The sequence below is a fragment of the Ischnura elegans genome, chromosome 4, assembly GCF_921293095.1.
Source record: "Ischnura elegans chromosome 4, ioIscEleg1.1, whole genome shotgun sequence".
Classification (NCBI taxonomy): domain Eukaryota; kingdom Metazoa; phylum Arthropoda; class Insecta; order Odonata; family Coenagrionidae; genus Ischnura; species Ischnura elegans.
The window spans coordinates 53,481,509-53,502,192 of record NC_060249.1 but is presented as its reverse complement, the minus strand read 5'-3'; the positions used below and the strand labels follow the sequence as shown (position 1 = coordinate 53,502,192).

Below are 20,684 nucleotides of genomic sequence, written 5' to 3'. Positions count from 1 at the left end.
TTCGGTTGTAGGTGTGTACTGTATTTAAATTCATAAGAGTCTTAATTTTCAATCACACTTTTATGTTCGGTCCTTTTCCTTAATATTTTCGTTTGTTTTATTCTTCATTAACTGGATAATGAAACTTTCCAACTACATATATTTGGGGGCGATGTTATCAATAAAATATATTCATTAATTTTTAAGGAGTTTCCGTAATACCCTCATTCCTTTTTCACATGGAAAACCAGGTTTCATTACTCTTATTGTAAGTGCTGTTAGCGTTGACTTTATACCTTTCATTCAAGTACGATTTATTTAAATGTTAACCTGATTACTTCGTCTTGTATATCTATTATCTAAATCAATGCGATTTCTAATACGCGCAGTTTATACATGTCATTAACTAGGTCGTGAATTGTTTATTTTGTATAAAAACCTTTTTGTATGATTGAAATGAGAACATTTATAAATTTTTATAAATATTTGAAGTTCGATTGAACTGTCCATAGGTACACTTAAAATTTTTATCTCGCAATTTGTATTTATAGATATATGCAAGGATAGTGCTTACCCCACACTTAGCTATTGGCGTGAGATTTTCAAAGACCCGAGGTTGGAGAATCATTCTTTTCCCTGACCCACTTTGCACTGTTTGAAATTTCCTTTTTTATTTCCAATGCCCCCGAAAACAGCACACTTGTGTCTGACTTGGAAGGTGGCCTACTTAGTGGTAACCTACTGAGGCGGAAATCGAACCCACGACCCTTACCTTGGCAGGGACGGGCTTTTCCCCTATTTAATTCCGAAAGCCAAAACACTCTTCCCACAATACAATCTCGTTTTTCCCCATAGTTTTAAAATTTGACATGCTTAAAATGAATTTGTTGAGACTGCACCTTAGAGGGATAGGTTGAGGGGCGATGGCCTTCCTATTCTTTGGGGCACACCCTTTGCAAGCTTAAAAAATATATAAGGATAGGAAAATTATTTTCAACTGCCAACCACCGATTAATAGGATGGCCCTGCCAATCCGCCAATATATGATTCGGCCTCGCCTAATTCCCATGTAGCTGTTCGCATATTAAAAGAAAGTTTATTTGTCATGTGAAACATTTAGTCAAGAGATTCGAATCTAAATAATGGCACATTGTGACGTCCAAAATATCCATACCCTTTTTCTCTGGTCTCCGTGGAAGATTTCATGTTTTAAATCTTACACTCGAAATGACCTCCAATTTAATTAATAATAACATTTTTTGAAGCTCATCTGCAATCGAAGTCCAACATTCCTCCCTCCGGGTGATTATACTGAATCATTTACATCTAATTTCGCGCGGATAAACGTTCACTGATTGTGAGGCAAAAAAAATTAACTTTATCTTTCCCTGGAATTCATATTTTTCGTCAAAATTAAGCAGAGGAAATCCATACGAAGGAAAATTAATTACCCTCTCAACACACCCCTATCCGCTCCGCCTATATAGGATTCAGCCTCGCCATATTCCCTGTATAAGTTCGTATATTAAAATAAAATTTATTTGTCATGCTCAATTTCTCTTTCCACCTCCAAAGACGACCCCATCGACGCCTCATCATCGCACCACGCGCCTCCGCCTCCCCCGGATGTCCCCTCGGAGGCCCCTCCGGAGGCCCCATCGGAGGTCCCGCCCGCGTCCCCGTCCTCGCCCCCAACCGAAGACGACTCTTCCCCAAGCCCAACGCTCCCGCCGTCAACACCCTCACCCTTCGCGATGTGGGACGAGGCGAGCGCCGAGCAGGAGGTCGAGATGGAGGCGGGTCACCAGCCCAGGCCGGCACACTTGGCCGCCGCTTCTACCTCCCTGCTCCTCTCGGCACCGCACCCGTCCGACGAGCCGACTGACGACGCCGAAGACGCCGAGGACCGCGAGGACGACGGCGAGGACAACGTGGACGCGGACGAAGACTCTCAGCCTTCTTTCCTGCTGGTGCTCGTGGGCAACTCAACGGTGGCGCGGCTGAGGCGGCGGGACTTCGCCAAGTACGTGCGCGTCAACTTGGCGGCGCGGCTCTCGGTCGAGTACGACCAAGTGACGATCGAGAGCGTGGTGCTGGCGCCGCCGTCCATCTTGGTGAACGTGACGGTGGCGACGGAGGGGGCTTCTACGGCCCCCTTGAGGGCCCTCTTGCGGATGGCGCAGACCAACGCCACGCTGCTCGAGCTGTCCGGGGAGGAGTTCCGGGTGTCGAGGGTGATCACGTCCACGGTGAGTGCTTCCTCTCTCACTCACCGTTTCTCCTCCGATATTAGTGACATTAGACATTACTACATTTCCTCTGGATTTGTTCGAACACGACGCGTTTCGTTTTTACAATTAAACTATTAATACAAGTGCCAAAGAACGCTTTGTTGTAACAACGAAACATATCTTGTTTGAAAAAATACGAATAAATTGTTCGAAAAAGACGCGTTTCGTTGTTACAACAATACTATTAATAAAAGTGCGGAAGAACGCTTTGTTCTGACGCCGAAACGCATCGTATTCGGAAAAATCCGAATAAATTATTCGAAAAAGACGAGTTTCCTTGTTGTAACAACATTATTAAGTGCCAACGAACGTATTGTATTAAAAACTTCTACCATACTGTTCCAAATATCATACAAGTTCTCCTCTGATGTCATAAATCATAGAAATATTTAATTCCACCTATTGCTGTTTCTAAGTATAGTATGGGATTAGGTACACGAGTATAAACTGTTTTTGGTTTATTTATCTTGTTTTAAGCTTCTCCTTCGATGTCATAAATCATTTAAATATTTTATTCTACCTCTTGTGGCATAAATGAAACAATATTACAATTTTCTAGAACGCCGTGGAATTAGGAACCATAGTAGAAACTATTTTTTGGGTTTTATCCAAGTAAGCACTCGACCGGAAATCGGGGGATCCGGGTTTGAATCCCGGTCAAGGCGAATGATTTTATCTCTGTGGATCTTTCGCACGATTGTGCATTGCGGGTGACTCCCGTAAAAGTTATCACCGCGGCTAGTCCCGGTATACTTTAAACCTTTCTAGTACACCGTGGAATTAGGAACCAGAGTAGAAACTAATCCTAGAAAATCGTTATTTCTTCGTTTTTCGTTTACCATACTAATAATAACAATCAAACTTTTGTGAATTAAATGTGCAACATCTACAGCATAATATATCAATCCATTAAAACCAAATGCAGTCCATTATTTCAATTAATTTGAGCTTATGTATGAGCTAACGGGGGTAGGTTCGCCTCTACGAGACTGGAAAAACATTGCTTTTTACACGATATTATTTTCATAGGCGGCATGGCGACATTTAAACCAATATGACTGCACCTAGATTATGATTGATTCAATCCATGAATTTATAAGTTAGTCGCTGACCATTGCGCTATTTTCATGTAACATAATTGTAATTTGACTTCCAGTATATCATTTATTTGCCATTAAAGCAGGGAACTAAAACAATAGTATGGTGAATTGCCTGCATTCTATTTTTATCATGGTTATTATGGTATAACTAACATTAGCGTGATCAACGTTTTTTCTATCCATTGGAAAGAAATTACATATGAGCTTTTTTAAAATTCTGATTTTCTGATGAAATTTCTATAAAATAAGCTGTAAATTTCTATTTTGTGGCCGGCAATCAATGTAGTACAGTTAGAAAATTATAATTTGAAAATTTCATGAAAATGAAATTTAATGTGTTTCAGGCACCGATCTCCTGAAATACCGCATCATGAGTTTTTCAGGGTGTTGAAGCAGAGAGCTCTTTTAAGTTTTAGAAAAAGGTTTGGTCTTTTTGTCTATCCTATCGCTATGAGCTATCCGTATATTTTCGACCTTTATATTCAACGCGCGTCTCATAGCTCACGCGGGCATGTTTCATAAACGCGGATCTCGGAGATAAGTATACATTTATTTTTTATAGCATTTATTATGTATTTATTTATATTATTTTATATTTATTTATTATATATATATTATAGCATTTTTAATATATTACGAATAGCAGCAAGGTCACCCAGTTATCCGGAGGACTTGGGTGAGTTTATTTTGAAGCATCAACCTTCTTTGTAGATGTCGGAAACTCCGAACAATGCATACCCTGCGGTCCTCTGTGCCTGCCAAGATTTCCGTCTCACAGTGGGACACATATCGATCACGCTATCAGAATGTGCCGAATGCTTTAAAATCACAAAACTTGCGACGTAGTTCGCCTTGCGGAATCTAAAATGCTGGAAACACTTCCCACAGTCTTCATTCGAGTTTTCATCCGCTTAATTCGTTTTCACCATTCCATTACGGTTTGTGGAAATAATAAATTTTCCGATGATTCCGTACTCCGTGCCTGGCGTGGAGAATTTTTGATTTTTACTCCTTCCGTCGACAATGGTCTTATCACGGACCCCGGATTTACCTCGTAATGTGGCCTAATTTTTGCAGCCAACAGACTCTCAGCCCTTGAATGGGTGCAAACGAGTCAATGCACAGTTCTTTTCACTGCAGCATCCGCCAGAGATGGAAAAAAACAGCCCTATAAATGAGTTTTGTAACTTGAAATCCGGTGCAGTGGTGTTGGAGACTCATTTATTAGGGAAGTCGCTAAAGCTACTAATACGAGAGGCTCAAAGCGGTTGTCCGTACTGTGGAACAGTGTGGAAGGAGGGAGTGTGGAGGTTTTATGCCCGAGTTTAATTTATTGCAAATGGCTCTGTTATTCAGTCCTCCTCGGAGTTAAAGTTTCGAGATCGTTAAGGACTGGGCTCAAAAGGATATTCGGTTGCGATCCTCTCCTGGATTATAGGATTCCGCTAGGTGCTTTTCTTACAGATGAAAAAATGAGACATTCGTACGAGGTGTAGTTAAGATAATGAATTGAGACCGTCCGAATCGGTCTCCAGTTGCCTCACATTCAGAAAGCCCTCAGAGGATGTGGGTAGTCGTCCTAGAGATGCTGATATTCATCGATTACGCTTTGTTAAAAAATATTCGACTATTATGTGCTTGCTTATTTATTGTGTTCTGAATTCACATTTATTCCCTAATATATACTGAAGTTCTGTTTTTAGTAAAGATTGGCATTTATTACATAATTTGGCGTTTTAAATTTACTCTATCTTTATTTTGCCTTTTTCATGCTAAGTAATCCATTTTCAATCATAAATGCATTTGAATAGTTTCTTGTGGAGCTTTAGTCATCAATAATTAAGGTCATCAGGGCCCAGGTAACATTTATTACACGAGACAGATTTTTTTCATTTTTTGTAAACTTCTCTAATGTAATTTCATCTGACCTCCAACGAAGAGGAATATTAATGCAAGCGAAACATCAGTAAATTGGGTGTATATTTGAATTAGTGATTACCAAACCTCCATAGAAAAGAAAGTCAATGGTCAAGAAGTACTGCTCACGAGTCGTGAAAATAATATTCTACTCTTTAAGTCTCTAAATTCGGCATTTCAGGCTTTTTCTTTTTTCGATCGAGTTTTAATTTTCATCGGCTTTGGAGCGTGAAACTTTGAGTATAAATTTACTGGAATTTATTCGTTCAATAGGGTAGTTTCCTTCATCAAAGAAAACGAAAGGCATTGATTGCGATTGGTTACCCACCATTAGCGTATTCATAATATACAAATTATTTGGCTTTTGAAATACCGGTTTAGACGAATGGCAAGGGTCAAATTTTAACCTCATTTGAAAAAGGCCAGATTGGCGCCCATGCGATTCCACTCCACGTGACGTCACAGGGACCTAGTTTCTACACGAGAGGATAGGAGTTATGCATCGTCAGAGGCTACCAATGCATGCATGAGGCACAGAGCTCAGGGAAACATGTCTTAATAATCACCTATTAAAACTGGCTAAGTTCGGAAAGTTTTCTTCGTATGATAAGGTGTTAATAAACCTTATTTAAGCCAAGCGCTACCATCCAGCAAGGTACTCAGCTATCCGCTAGCATCCTGCGACGTATCAGCGCTAAGCCTCGCCTCAAGGTCACCTCACCGGGCGGGAGGGGGAACCAGAAATACGACGTACGGAGATATTTCCCGGCATTCATACTTAAGCGTCGAGTTTTCGCGCGTTTGATAATTTTCACTTTTCATTTAATCGCTAAAAATAGATATCGTCATTTAAAAATCTAAAAGCGTGAAATACGTACTCCAGGAGTAATAATCTTTCCATTTAGGCAATAAAAAATTAATAGGAAACTACCCTATTCTCTTAGAATAGATTTTCATTCATGTTACGCACGATTCTAATGTTTGAACTTCATTATTATAACTAATCACTTGTCAAAATAGTTTCTCTTGACACTTGACCTGAATACTCTGTAATACAGCGAATATTGGTTGCTGAATGGGCGTTTCATACTAACTTAGATTTAAATGATCGAATTTCATATTCTCAGCTCATATTTTAACTATGATTTTGGTAGAATTATGTACAAATACATGGTTAAACATCTAATTCATTAATAAACTGTAAGCATTTCCAACGTATGTGCTTTTAAACATTGAAAAAGGGAAGTGCCGGTGAGAATTTTTCGGTTCAAATGGTGGTTTCAGAACTTCCGCTGCCTGGATCAGGTCCCATTGCTCATGAAATATTTCTTTAATTTTTGTCCTTTCCATTATTCTCTCATTATTAGCCTTCCTCATATGTCCGTATCGCTTTTTATTATATCACTCTAGGGGTGCGCATAATCTTCATTATTGAGCTTCATCGAAGCTTCAGAACATATTATAATCAATGTTTTAGTGTATCACACATTTTTACACATTTTCGAGAATTATTATCACATTTCCAGCTTGTCTAATTCCCAACCAGAAAGAAATTTAAGCGAAAATTACCCGACGTTTTGGAGTATATCTCCTCTGATTATCGCTTTTGGCAAATGAAATTCACCTGTCCATTTATTTCTGTATCTTCTTCGACGTTATCTGCCGTGTGATTTATTTTTCGTTCGGTGTCCATGTATTTTCTTGTTCTCATCATTTTCAGATCTTTACTTAAAGTGTTTAAGTAATTCGTGAAATTGAAATCACTGAGAATTACACGTTTTAATCAACGGCACCTTTCGTTCATTATTTTCTTGCTGATTTGGAAAGAGATCGATATAAATGAAAAATGGGGAAGAAGAAATACAGCGGTCTTTTTCGTGGTATTCAAAGCCCAGAGACGAATTACTCTGTTTATGCGATCTCGCTGACTCGTAATTCCATTGCCTCGCCATTTCGGGATTTTTATTCCACTGATAAATTGCTGGCGTCATTTATCTCCCAGATGAGATTGGAACGAATGACTTTAAGTGCATACCTTTTTGGCTCACTAGAAGCTTACATTTATAGGATTGTTATAAATCTGTGTCCATAAAATATGGCGCGGTTAAGCTCATGAAATGATGCATTTAATTTTGGGGTATAAACTTGACTTTGAGGATCAATGGGGAGATTTTGGTTTCTCTTACTCTCTATTTAAGGTTTTTCGATTCAGAAGAGATTCAAAGCTTTAGGCAATAAATTGATTTAGAAATTAGGATCAATAATTTCGTCTTATTATAAAAATAACATTTTTAGGATTCTTGCGTAAATTTCGGTTTTGAAATCGTGTTATGAAATGACTGTCGTTGTTGTATTCATTATACTTATACTTAATAACTTAAAAAACTCTCCGGTATTCAAAGGATTTCCGGGCGTATAAAAAATTGTTATTGCAAAAAACATGTGTAATTATATTATGGAACTAACCTCGACTTTAATATAGTGATTTTGCTATTAAAAACAGATTCAGTTTCCGAAAATTATGAACTAATGGAATTCTTCAATTGTCAGAATACTTTGGTCATCTAGATTCAAAATTCGGTTATATGAGCTCATATATTCAGAATACCATCGGCTTATTACCTCGTAAGCCGCCTCTAGTATAGGTGTGTGGCGGGGGTGTTAGGACACCGCCCCTTGACAAATAAAAAGGAATACGCTTACCAAGCCCCGCCTACCATTTGTTAAAGTCCTTTTCTGTTCAGGGAAAAACGAATTGCTATACATATGCGTTTGTCAAAATATCCCTCTTACTTTATTGCTTTTGTCAAACGTGGAAGTGAAGTGACGTTCTAATATCATTTTTTCTGCAGGATATCTATAGCAGGATAGCTGCTCTGAAGGATATCTATTCTCAATTTGAAAATGTTCACCTCGACCGGGAATTGAATCATGGACTTTTTGCTCTCTGGGCAAATGCTCAGACCACCAAGCTACCGAGATAAGTTTAATCATTGGTGCTTTCGGCTGGGGGCTCATACAACTTATTCCCCCAGATGTAGCCCAATATGTGGGCAATATCATTCCATCTCCAAGCCTCCGCCGTGTCAACGTCATGTGTTTGTATTCCGATCTCATTGTTTTATCTTCTATATGTATTTATCTTTGCATATTCGCTTATGGCGACCTGTAAAAATGTGAATTTGATAGGTATGTAACCAGAAGGAACGGGAAATCGTTTTATCAATGGTTTCGATAATGTTTTTTCGCAATAAATAGTTCCAGAAACCGCCGCCAATGCGACAAGGGGCTTAAACTCCGGTCGCGCCATTTCCTCTTCTATGAATTTATATTTGAAATATGAAATTTCCGAAGTACTCGCTTCGACAACCACCATTATGAAGCTGTTAGGTATGACCGGGATTTTTCGGACGAAATTTATGGTAATCCTATTTCAGTGCCCATAAATAAAGCTAAGAACAAATACCAATGGCCATTTATTAGTAATCCATTCGGTCCATTTTAGGGCAATAAATGCTAATTCTATCCATACAAGCAAGCTTTTGGTATCTCTATATAAGTGTGCGATTTTTTGGCGTGAACATCAGGGGCGGTCTGACCAGGTCGGCTGGTCGGTAATCGCCGAGGGCCCCGAGCTTAGGGGGCCCCCACAACGCTCACGTCTATCATGAAGCGTATGTGACAGGCGTGATAAAAAAGACTCCGATTAATTAAAACAAGTTTTTTTTGCAATTATAAAATTCTACGTTTTCGTTATTTGTTTTATTTACAATATACTGTAAAAATATTGTATAAAAATAAATGAAATAAAGATGTCATAAGATAAAAGAGTACCTGATGCTTTTTTGAAAGGGTTACCCGAAAAGGTTATTTATAGGTATTTAAGATTTCAATGCAGTTTCTAGGAAAAAATTCACTAAGTGAATAATAGATGCATAAAACATTATGAAATTTTTTAAGCTGTGAAATTTTCACTTTTCATAGTATTTTCTCTTGCGAAATTTCTATATTTTATTGACTTTTATCTAGTTTCTAAGAGCCAGAAAAGCTTCAAAATCCATTTATGGACATGCAATTTTCAGAAAATTTCCGCGGGAGGATCCGGAGGAATTAAGGAGGGCCCCATCAAGAGCCCAAGCCGAGGGCCCCCAATCATACCAGACCGCCCCTGGTGAACATGTCAAAGTGTACCAAATGACTCGCTTCGCACTGCCACAGTTCGAAGGTGAATTATTTTACCAACGCAGGTGTTGCCTAGACGTTTTCGATATAAAGTCGTTGTGAATTAATTCTACCAAAAAACTACTTTTTATTTTATGTTTGCGATCAATTCAAAAAATTATTTTTAATTCTTATCTCTACTCGTAATATTCCTAGGCCGTCGGAAGAAAAAATGTTTTCTTTCGCTAAAAAATGTTTTTTTTTCATTACTGCATCCACCACGAGAAATGGGTTAACGTTATCGTGTTTTGCTGAAATATTTACAATCTCATTATTTGATCAATGGCAACTTTTAATAGGGTCATCTGGCAGATCTTATAGAAGAAATATATTCTCACACAGATTGTGACCACCATAAACCACTACTTTGATTATAGCCCTTTTAAGGGGTGTTTATTAGGGATGTGCAAGTACTCGAAAATTCGAGTCGAGACGAGTAGTTGGTCCTCGACTCGAGCGTTTCGATTAGCAATACGAATGTCGAGTCGAGTAGTTACGGTTACAGAGCTTTGGAGGCTAGTAGGTCCAGCAATCTGCCGACAGGAAGCGCCATCATGAAACTCATCTAATAGTACAGTTTTTAAAGCCGATAAATCATTCTAATGCCTTGGCTTGGTAGTTTCAGCTTGCTGTATACAATATAGTTCTCGACGTGTGCGCCGAATACCTTTACGTCAGCCGCGGTGGCCGATCGTCTTCCGACCCGGCGCACACTGATCCGCAATCGGAAAAATTTGGAATAAAGTCCAAAATGACCTTTATGGGGATAGGGACTTGGAACTTAGCGTAAATACTCATAAATTATTACCAGATATTTATATATATATGCCATTTTACATAAATACGACCCTTTAGTGGCCCAAACATGACCAACTTTTCAAAACCACGCGAGATCTCGTTTTTCCTCGAAGATCTTTGAATTTATCCAGGTGGTGTTGGATTGGTATGATTTTTATGGAATAAAAAAACGCAATAATTCTTTGACCTGGTGCTTTGCCTATACTTTCTATTACTTTTGAAGAATTTGACTCGCAGCTGTCTGGTTTTACAACGCAAAATGGCCGACCCATTTTTCACGTGAAATTTGACATAAAGTAGACATTATCTTTCGTTTACGAAAAATATAACTCGGAAAATTTGAACCACGATATAAAGTAGAGATTTATAAAGAGTACTAAGTAGATATGTTGGAAAAAAAACGTTTGCGACCAAGGAAATGAGAGCGATTTTTCAATCGCGCTTCAAGGCTGAGCTACACGCCGCGGGACCCTGAGGCTCGGTAACCGAGGCCGATTTTTCAAGTTTTTAAAAACTTTTTTTCTTGAAAATCGTCATTTAAAGCACGGAATATTGTCTTCATTGACCTAAAACACTAAACTGAAGATGGTAAAAAGGATTATGTGTAGATCGATTTGACCATTTAACGCATTATTCGAGTGAAAATACTAATGATTGAATATTTTACGGAATCATCCCACGCATAAGAAATATAGCTCGATAATTGAAGTAAAGTGAAGAGATTAAGTCGGCATGCTTAAATGAACTGTTTCCGCGAAAGGCAACAACCGATAGCCTTTTTCCCTTTCCTCCTTCGCCGAGGTGAGTCGCGCGGAAAGGGGAGTTTTCACATCGCAAGGCATCTTTTAGCCTGTTTTATTACTGCGTCCGTCCGATGTAACATTCATTTGTTGCGTTTAGTCTCTTTCTTGAACTTAAAAAAAAACAAGAGTTTTTAAGGTTCACTAAATGACGTAAGAAGTATAGAATTTTTTTGGCTCTACAAAACTAAAGCTAAGTTCTATAGTTCGTTCGCTTCGTCCCATTGAATTCCATGAAGATTCAAGATTCATAAAAATCGTTGATATAATTTTTAATAGCAATTCCAAAGTTTCCGAAATCTTGCAATTTTGATAGGAAAGTACTTGCCCAGTAACACAAGTGTGTAGCAAAAGGCAATTTTCTGCAGGCAGTAATACTGTAACATGGAGACGTCAAAACCTGCTGGCCGAGCATGTAGAATAATTGGTTTTTCTGCTTGAGAATTTGAAAGGGCCAAATATTACATGATTCATATACGTAGTAATTATCTTTATTATAGCTGTGACAATGACAATACTCAGGGCTCTCCCATGTAGTTTGGATACATATATGACTTAAATGGTTGGCATATTATTTGGGGTTAATTAATTTCAAGTGTGCCTATGGAACTATTGAAGAGACATTAATTTTCATTCGTCTCCTACTTCTGACAAACCATCAACGATCCTCATTATATTTTCTTTCTTACATTAGGCTTGACCATCAGCGATCCTCATTATATTTTCTTCCTTACATTAGGCTTGATATTCATCAAAGAAATTTTGAGTAGAATATATTATAGTATGAATTGATGTATTGCCTGGTTCAGAAGTTATCATACTCGACTCGACTGGACTCGATACTCGCGAGTAATTTTCAATTCGACTCGACACTCGATTCGAGATCCAAAAATGCTACTCGCACATCCCTTGTGTTTATACGATGAATTTACCCGCAAGGTTAGATTTCTAAACATATTCACCATAAAAATTGCATCGTGTAAACATACAAAATTGTGATAATGCACGAATGCATATCCGGAAAATGTCCTCTATTCTAATTTCGTACATTTATCCGAGCATTTTACCAGCCATGTACTTGCTCGGATAAACGTATCGTGTTAGCACGGCTTCACTTTCTATTGATAAATTAAAACTTTCTGGCAATTTTCCGCAGAGACTTTAATTTTCCTTACATGACCAGTTTCAATAGGTTTATTTGTGGATAATGGCCAGAAAGTTTTAAATCACCAATATGTTAGAATTCCACCAGATTAAGCCTGAAGCAACTCCCTATACTGACTCTCCATGTCGTTCGTTCACCTTGCAGTCCCTGCTAACCCCCAAGGAGATCACGGACGGCAGCACCGCGGCACTCAAGCACGAGCAGCTGGAGCGCAGTGTGTTCTCGGCGTCGGGCGCCGCCCTCGCGGTCCTCGTCCTCGTCACCGTGGCTCTCGGCGCCGCAGCCCGCTTCCGCCGGGGCCGCTGCGCCGGCTCCAAAGCCCCTCCAGTCGAGCCCCCCCTGCCCCCGCCACCTCCACCGCCCCCGCTCCGCCCCCGCCGACGACCCCTCGCACCCCCAAAGGTCATCTACACGGGCGCCTTCGCCCTGACGCTGGGCGCCGCGGGCCGCGGGACGGTTAGGATGCCCGCCGGCGGGTGCGCCGTCCACCACCCGGCCATGATGGCCCGGAGAGTGGGCGGCGGGCCCGTGGTGGGCGACAGCTGGAGGCGGAAGACAGCGGACGGCCGGTGGGAGGATCCCAAGGGCCTGCCGGGCCCCGTTCGGAGGCCCTGCGGCCACCCGCCCACGGCACAGCGCCACCTGTCGCCGGTCTCGTCCTGGAACCCGGTGAACGACTGCGGCTTCGACAATCCCAACTTTGAGAAGTAAATGGTTATGGCGGGCGGGAAAGTTTGAAGGGGATGGGTCTGGGGTGTGGGCCCGTGGGTATTAATTTGTGGATATAATATAAGGAAAGGATCGATGGGCTGACGGAGAGCATTCAGGGCCTGTAAACCTGGAGGAACTCCATATCGCCGAACGAACATGCAAACGCAAGTCCTCATCACCTCTCATACTCATGCACGGCGGCAATGGTATTTGAGATTGAGGTGTCAAAAATTGTTAATTTCAGCAGGGGCACAACAGCATTCCAAATTGTTTGGGGAGGGAAAACTCATTGAAAATCTTTGTGAGTTAATTAATTGGAGGAGAGGGTCGGAAAATTGGGTAGTGTCCACGTAAAAAGTGGGCCCCAATCTCTGATTCCTGGGGAATAGGGGGGCTGAACCCTTCAACCTGGTACTTGGGGGGCAATGACCCATTGCCTTGTTGTTATACCCCTGCATTTCAGAGCTTCGTCAGCATCGAGATTTTCTTGACTAAGGTCCCAGAAGTCTTTTCTGCTAAAAACAAATGGAATGGGATGATCAGATTACCTTGGAGACTCTTAGGAATATGATGGTTTTACGAATTGGAATAGTATTTTGAATGAGAAAACACTTGTTTGCAGAATGCAAATGTTTTTCAAAGGATCATCAACGGTCTAATAATGAAAGGACGTGGTGATAACTTGTTTCCATCATTTGAGCACTATTCCCAGAAATTGTATTTGGGGTTAAAGCGGTCTGTATGAAGATAAGAGGATTTTTTATACATTCTCCAAAACGATTTGATCTCGCAAGCTCTGTGTTTTCTCATTTTGAGCTGACTCATTTGATGTGGAAAGAAATGACAATCACAGAATATTGACTTGTATGACATGAAAATGCATTAATTTACAAATAAAATAGGATTAGTTTTCAAGGTGTGAATACTGTGGCACATCTGTTTATAAAATTAACTTACCTTCTCTTGTTATATCCGTAGTGATATTTTTATTATTTATTGAGATTCTGACTGCCACCAGTCCTCCGATGTATGAACATGTAATCCCATGTGTATAAAAATATCATTTGGAGCAGTTTGGGAAGTCACAGCAATAATTCATCCAATGAATATGGGTAGGTATCACAAAAAATTAAAAGTTGGTTACCTTAAAAGATTATACATTTGCTGAAATTTATCATTGATATTCATAATTGATTTCTTGAGTTTTCTTTTCATGATGTCATTTAAGCCAGCTTGACTCCTATCAGTCAGTCTCAAAGAATCCATAACATGGTTTCGTAAGCTGTATTGCATTAGTATGCAGATTGTGGTTGACTTATCCAGAGCTATTGCAAATCTTTAATGTTAAAAAGCCTCTCATCTCTTCTTTGGAATGTTTTTGTGGAAGTAAGTTGCCTGATTGTGACTTGTGAAATACCTTTTCCTATCAATTTTTGAATGACAAAGCAAGCTTTAAATGCTTAAGAGGCGTACAAATGTGAAAATAATTACAAATATCAGGGGGGTTGATAATGGAAAAAGGAGGATTCTTCTTCAAGTTTCTGGAGGTTGGATGTTGTATTTTCTCCAGAAGTTATGATAGAATCCTTGTCAATTAAAAAACAGCATCTTACTTTTCATGAGCATGAAATATTAATCCATGGCCTCATGGTAAATTGACTTCAATGTATGTCAAAAATAATGAAGATCTAAAAAAATTGAGTCAATAATTCTCCAAGCATGAATTAATCACCTTGTATGAGATAAATAATTCCTACTTTTAAGTATGGGATTTCAAGATTGTGGATGCACTAACAAAGTTGTGGGATATCTATTTGTGAAGTCGCAGTGGTGGATTGTAAATGTTATTTACATCCATGGGAGCTTTACCAGTCTCAATTACAGTGGAGTGGTATCCATTAAGCTCCCAATTTTAGAAAATAATTTGATTCAGATAATTAAAAACTTCATCATGTTGTTTCTACCATCATGCATTCAAAAAATTTTCAATGCTCATTGCTTTAGGAGAGAAAAATGGCTCTGATTTTTGCCTGCAAATTCACATAAATTCTTGCACTTAGGCATACAATGGCTAATTTTGCTCCATGCTTTTGAGATGTATGTATTGAGATTTTTAGAACTAATTCTTTAGACTACTACCTATGTTAAAGTGTTTAATGAACATCATTTGCATTGTTGAACCTTTGTGTAGTGTGCTTATTTCTTGGGAAAACAAACTGCAGCAAAGTTATAGAAGAGCAGTCTTACTTCTCTATGTCTTTAGTGCAAAATTGAAAATAAATCAAATGTAAATTTATAGTTTGTGAAATAAACTTGATTCATGTTCATGGCACTAATCAGCTGTTGAAATATCTATCTGTATGCACAACTCATAAACATTTTTGAGTTCCTTCCCGTCTCTCAAACTATAGTTCATTCCTAAGTTTAATTCTCATTTGATGTAAATCAAATTTTGTTATTTGATAAGTGTTTATTTTCTTGATGACATTTTTAAATACCATTGAAAGACTATACTTTGTTGTGGAGTAAAGAGAGCTTCCAAATAAATCTTAAAGAATTGTCATGTTTCAGTGGATTGTTTTATTTTTAATCTTCCCTTTATAACCAATATTCTTTACTTTTTGACTGCAGAGTTTTATTAAGTATGAACACAACTAAAAAAATATCTTAGGGTAGGCGACACATGGACAATATTTGAAATCATTTTATAGATGGGGACTTTACCGTTGAAAGAATAAGTGAAGTTTATCACTTAGGAGTAAATGTTGACCAAGCAAACCAATAGGTTATGTAAATCAACACTATAAATAATATGTGCTAACTGATGTTACTGGGCTTCATGAGGGCTTTTAAAAAGCAAAATATTTTCAAAAGAGACCAAACTATGGGTCTACGAAACCATTATAAGTATAACCTGAATGTGTCACAAATTTGGCCAATGTTAAAGCAGGCTGAATAAAAAGCTGATAATGTTCAATATTAAAATTTAAATATGCATTTTCGGTCCTATATAAATGATTATGAAACATGAAGGATCCAAACTAACAACGAACTACGAGAGCTATATAAAACCCAGATATAATAGCACAGGTCAAAATTAAAAGAGACTCAGGTGGTCAGGCCATGTAAGGTCAGGCCAAGATTCAACAAAAATAAAAGCTGTATCAGAAGGATTGTCAACAGCAAAGCGGCCATTGAGACGGCCAAGACTTCGCTTGAATGACCAAATCATAAAAAAAAATTAGAGAAGTTGGAGCAGAAGACAATTGTATGCAAGATCAAAAGAGGTGGTGAGATGTTGTTGGGGAGGCCAAAAACCTTCTGAGGTTTGAGTGGCCTAATGGTAAGTTAGTTGGTTATGTATTCAGCTCAAAAATGCAGTTATAGCCATAAAAAATTTTGGAAGATTTATATTGTGTGGGTTAAATGTACACCTTCCAAATGAGAAGGGCAATTGGGATCTTTTTCCAATTTATTTTTATTGTCGATTGTAATAGCCAAGAACCCTACATAAGGACGGTAATGTCCTATCTGAAAGATGTTATCAATGGCTGCGCAAGTAATTCAAGTTCCTACTTTGGCCGCTGTGGCGTCGCCAACCGCATTCGAGGCATGTAGCAGACGCTACAATAGGGAAACAATGTTATTTTTCAATTTTGTTTAACCAAATTACGGCGAACAATGATGAGTTTTACCAATTTTTCTGATAGGATGAGTTAGATAATACTCATATCTCTATTGGATGGGATGGAATAAACCCAGATGTCTGTGATAGTACAGCGAAGTGAAATTATATTCGCACCGGTGCCATCCGTAAGAAACTGTTTTAACTGTCTGAAAAGGTCGAAAATCCGCCAATGAATCTCAGGTGCACGATATAATCAAGGAAGGAAATCGATAAATGAATGAATATACAAGAAATTTGCAGCATGCAAGTCTGTTAGCCATCTATCTTGACAGTCTATTTCGAGAAAAGCTCAGGTGATAGTGCAGCCTACCGACACATTTGAAACATGGCGGATCTTTGTTTACAATTTTTCGGTACTAGCTGATGACTTTAAACCATTATCTCGGACGCTATACAGACATGGAAGCGCTCACATTTTAGGTTTGTACAGTAAATGATTGATTTAACCCTCGAAATATAATATTTACGCTGTGGGAGCAGTGATTAACTTTACTAATTGCTAATTTTACACTCACATTACACTACGTCATATGAATGCATTACGAATTTATATTTATTCCTTCATTTCACGATTGAAACAAATTGCTTCGATATCACTCATTAAAAAAGAGGTAAACACGGTCCATAGGTATCCACGATTGAATAAGTAAATGGTTCTGAAATCAAAGTATACTTAAACAACTGCTCCGCTATGCAAGATCGATGCATTAATGCAATTGTTGTTGACAAATTTTCATGCATTCAGTTCACTTTCTACGTAACTTCAATAATAGGGTTGTTCAAGCCTATCAAAACGGTCTAAAAAAACGAATGTATATCACTTCTGATGTAATTTCATTTTGATTGGGATGAATGACAGATGCGTTGAAAAAGTAATGATGGAATTATTAGCAATCAAAATTCGAACAATTTTAAACGCCGCCAAAAACGGTCGGCCATCTTGAAATAGAGGTGATGACGACACAAGCCTGTACGGCTGGCCTGTACCCTCGATCGCTCGATGCCAAGCTGAGTACTCAGCATGCCGACTGGACATTTGCCAAGGTTATTCCTTATTTTGAAATGGCCTATGTTGTGCATGAAGCTTCCGGATGGATCAAGGCGATATAAAATCCATTCTTCAAGTTAGGCAGGCAACGTATGTAGTGTAATTGTTGACAGGAATTGAAAGTTTTGTATAGCTGCATTTGCAAGGAAACTACCTACGTGCAGTGAACTTTCATTGTGCTTCTAGTGCAAGTGAACACAATTTGTGCCCTTAATGTACCCCTAAGTGAATGATTGCATATGGACGATGAAGTAAAGAGTGAAGTGAGTTGTGAATGTAACTGCTTCGACGAAATTATTTATTTCTTCCATGCTAGTTCAATCAACCCTATACATTTCGATCTAAGGTATCTAACTATTGCCTAGGGGATATTTTTCATATTTGAGCTAGTTGTGCTTTAGGGATACATCGAACGCATATTAATTTTCAATCGTTTGTTCGCTTCTAAGTTCCGTTTGATTTTATTACCTATTCATTTTGAGCATTCACGAGTGTTTACATTTCACGAATTTCGTTGCGCTGTTGTTTGTTTTTGTTTTGGTCATATTTTGGTTACGGTAAGAGTACGGGTAAGAGTAATAGTGAAATTCGAAGTTTTTTGATGTTACAATAACCGGTTTAGCTATTTGTTTCAGCCTATTCATTTCATTGTCCTCGAAATGTCAATGTGAAATAACGTAAACTGATTCTAAGTCGTTAGTGATGAGTGAGAAGTGAGGTGTGGAGAATCTTTCGAACTTCAAGGAGTGCAAATTCTTTTAGCGTGTGCATAGTGATTGGAAAACCGATTATCATGTTTTATTAGTGTTTTATATTTATTGTGAGTCAAGTTTTTCATTGAATCAGTTGATTCGGAATATATTCGAATAATTCGTATCAAAAAGACAACTCGTGAAATGTGTACGTTGTAGTGCTATTTATGATACGATGAGCAATAAATATGTACAAGTAAGGGTAATTTTGCTTATTATTGCTCTTATTAAAGGATAAATTTGGATTTTCTTTAAACACTGATCTGGCGGCAGACGCTGGAGATCTTGAAAAAAAGTGGAATAACCCTGCTGAGCCACTTAAACAACACTGCAGTAGGGCATCTACAGGCTTGTGACGTCACACATCAATTCAAGATGGAAGTAGGGCTTTTTGGCGTAACGTAAAATTTGTCACTGTTTAAAGCCTTCTCTAAACATGTACAATTAAGAAAATAGCATAATATTATTGTCATTGCTCCTTCTGAAGCACGATCTTTCGATTTCTTAAATAAAAAAAATATGGTGAACAACCCTATTGCTGTGACCGGCAGAACATAGAATTAAAACGACAAAACCTTAAACTTTCTTACCGTCATTGCACTAAAAATACCTTAGCGGGCATTCTTTCACGTACACAGACAGCATCGCCCATTGAAAATACAACACTCTCGCCCTCACTGATGCCGATATCGTGCGCACGGATTTTGTATCAAGCAATACTATTTATTTCACCACAGGTACTAACCAAACACCTAAAACGACTTTAAAAGATTTTCTTCATTTTAAGATCACCGAATACGTACCTTGCATTCCAACGGAATAAACGGGCAATAAACAGAATGATTGCTCGAGACAAAAAGAAATTTAATGAATTACTCATCTTGAAACAGCATACATTGCAGTAGAACAAGGCAAAGTCTTCATACTTGCAGCGATATATCACAATTTTACCCTGATCCAGTCTATTCAGTAATTCAGAGTCTTATCCTTGCAAAGGCAGTTGAAGTAACATACGAATAATATCAAAAGGCAAACATTTACACTTCAACAATCGTTTCTTACAACACTGAAATTATAATCAGCAGAGAATTGTATCACACGAACTCACAATCACAACACTCGATCATTTTTTCTCTACGAATTACCTTTTAATCGTCCCACATGTGATTTCAAGCAACAGAAATGTTATCTTACAACATAAAAACTTCTGCGGAAGTCGTAGATTCGTAGCGAACACTAAAGCAATCGATGTAAACAAGTCACGCTAAAAGATACACACCAACACAATAAAATCAATGCTGTCACTACTAACCACAAAATAAAATAATTATACGCCTAAATAATTAATTATGTGATGTCTTCAGGGCGAAAGTGTAGGAGTAGTAAAGGAAAGTAGTAAACACATTTAAAAACACATTTGCAAACACGGTAAGTGCTAAAGCGCAATCCTTCCTTGGAATAGCCTTCATCCATTTCTCAAGCTCGGACTCCATCTGCAAAAGTATCGTAATACCCTTTTAAATTTCGGTATTTATTAAAATAATGAGAATAATGAGACTTAACGCACAAAATTAGGAGCAAAATGACTTCAAATTTTCATGCAACCGCAATGGCGGACGACAATGACTCACGCGTACTTACTTTGTCTTTAAACAACCTCCTGATCTTCACACTCTGAAGTTTATTATTCACATTCGCAGATGAATTTCCGCAAAAGAATCCTGGCTACCAAAAATTACGTAAACCCATTTCTTCCTGTGTAATCTTCGATTTTAGAAGAGACGCTCACTTATCTCCCATAAGAGGTAATGGCAAAATGGCTGTGACGCTGCCTCTAATTGTTGGTCGTCGCTGCCATCGGCGGGATTAGGAACCATATTAACTTGCGACACGAATTTTGGACAAATGACGATCGAAGCGCACGAAGACAATCGTCCTTATACAGGGTTCTTGGTAATAGCTTAAAAAATATACCAGTATCATTCTGTTTCTGATTCTGTCACCTACTTCACATGCAATTAGTGGTGAAAAATCGATGATCTTAAGGCTTTCACGGATAAGCTGGTAATGTCATCACCTCTTGCAGCGAAGATCACCACACCTTCCCTACTTCCCTGTTGATTTCTTCGACATTAATGCCTATTTGTTGTATGTTCAGTTGTCTGTTGGTTTCCTATTCCTTGTCCAGGAGATACCTAACTTATGAGAATATGG

At 38.5% G+C, this 20,684-nt stretch overlaps 1 protein-coding gene across 1 annotated transcript in view; it reads left to right on the top strand.

The window, feature by feature from the left end:
* Nucleotides 1-15,552, top strand: part of LOC124157487 — a 58,572-nt gene extending 43,020 nt beyond the window's left edge. The window contains exons 3-4 of the mRNA XM_046532223.1: nucleotides 1,555-2,228; nucleotides 12,416-15,552. Of these exons, the coding sequence (XP_046388179.1) occupies nucleotides 1,555-2,228; nucleotides 12,416-12,982 (1,241 nt within the window). The 3' untranslated portion in view covers nucleotides 12,983-15,552. The remainder of the gene's footprint in view (nucleotides 1-1,554; nucleotides 2,229-12,415) is intronic.
* Nucleotides 15,553-20,684: the final 5,132 nt, after the last annotated feature.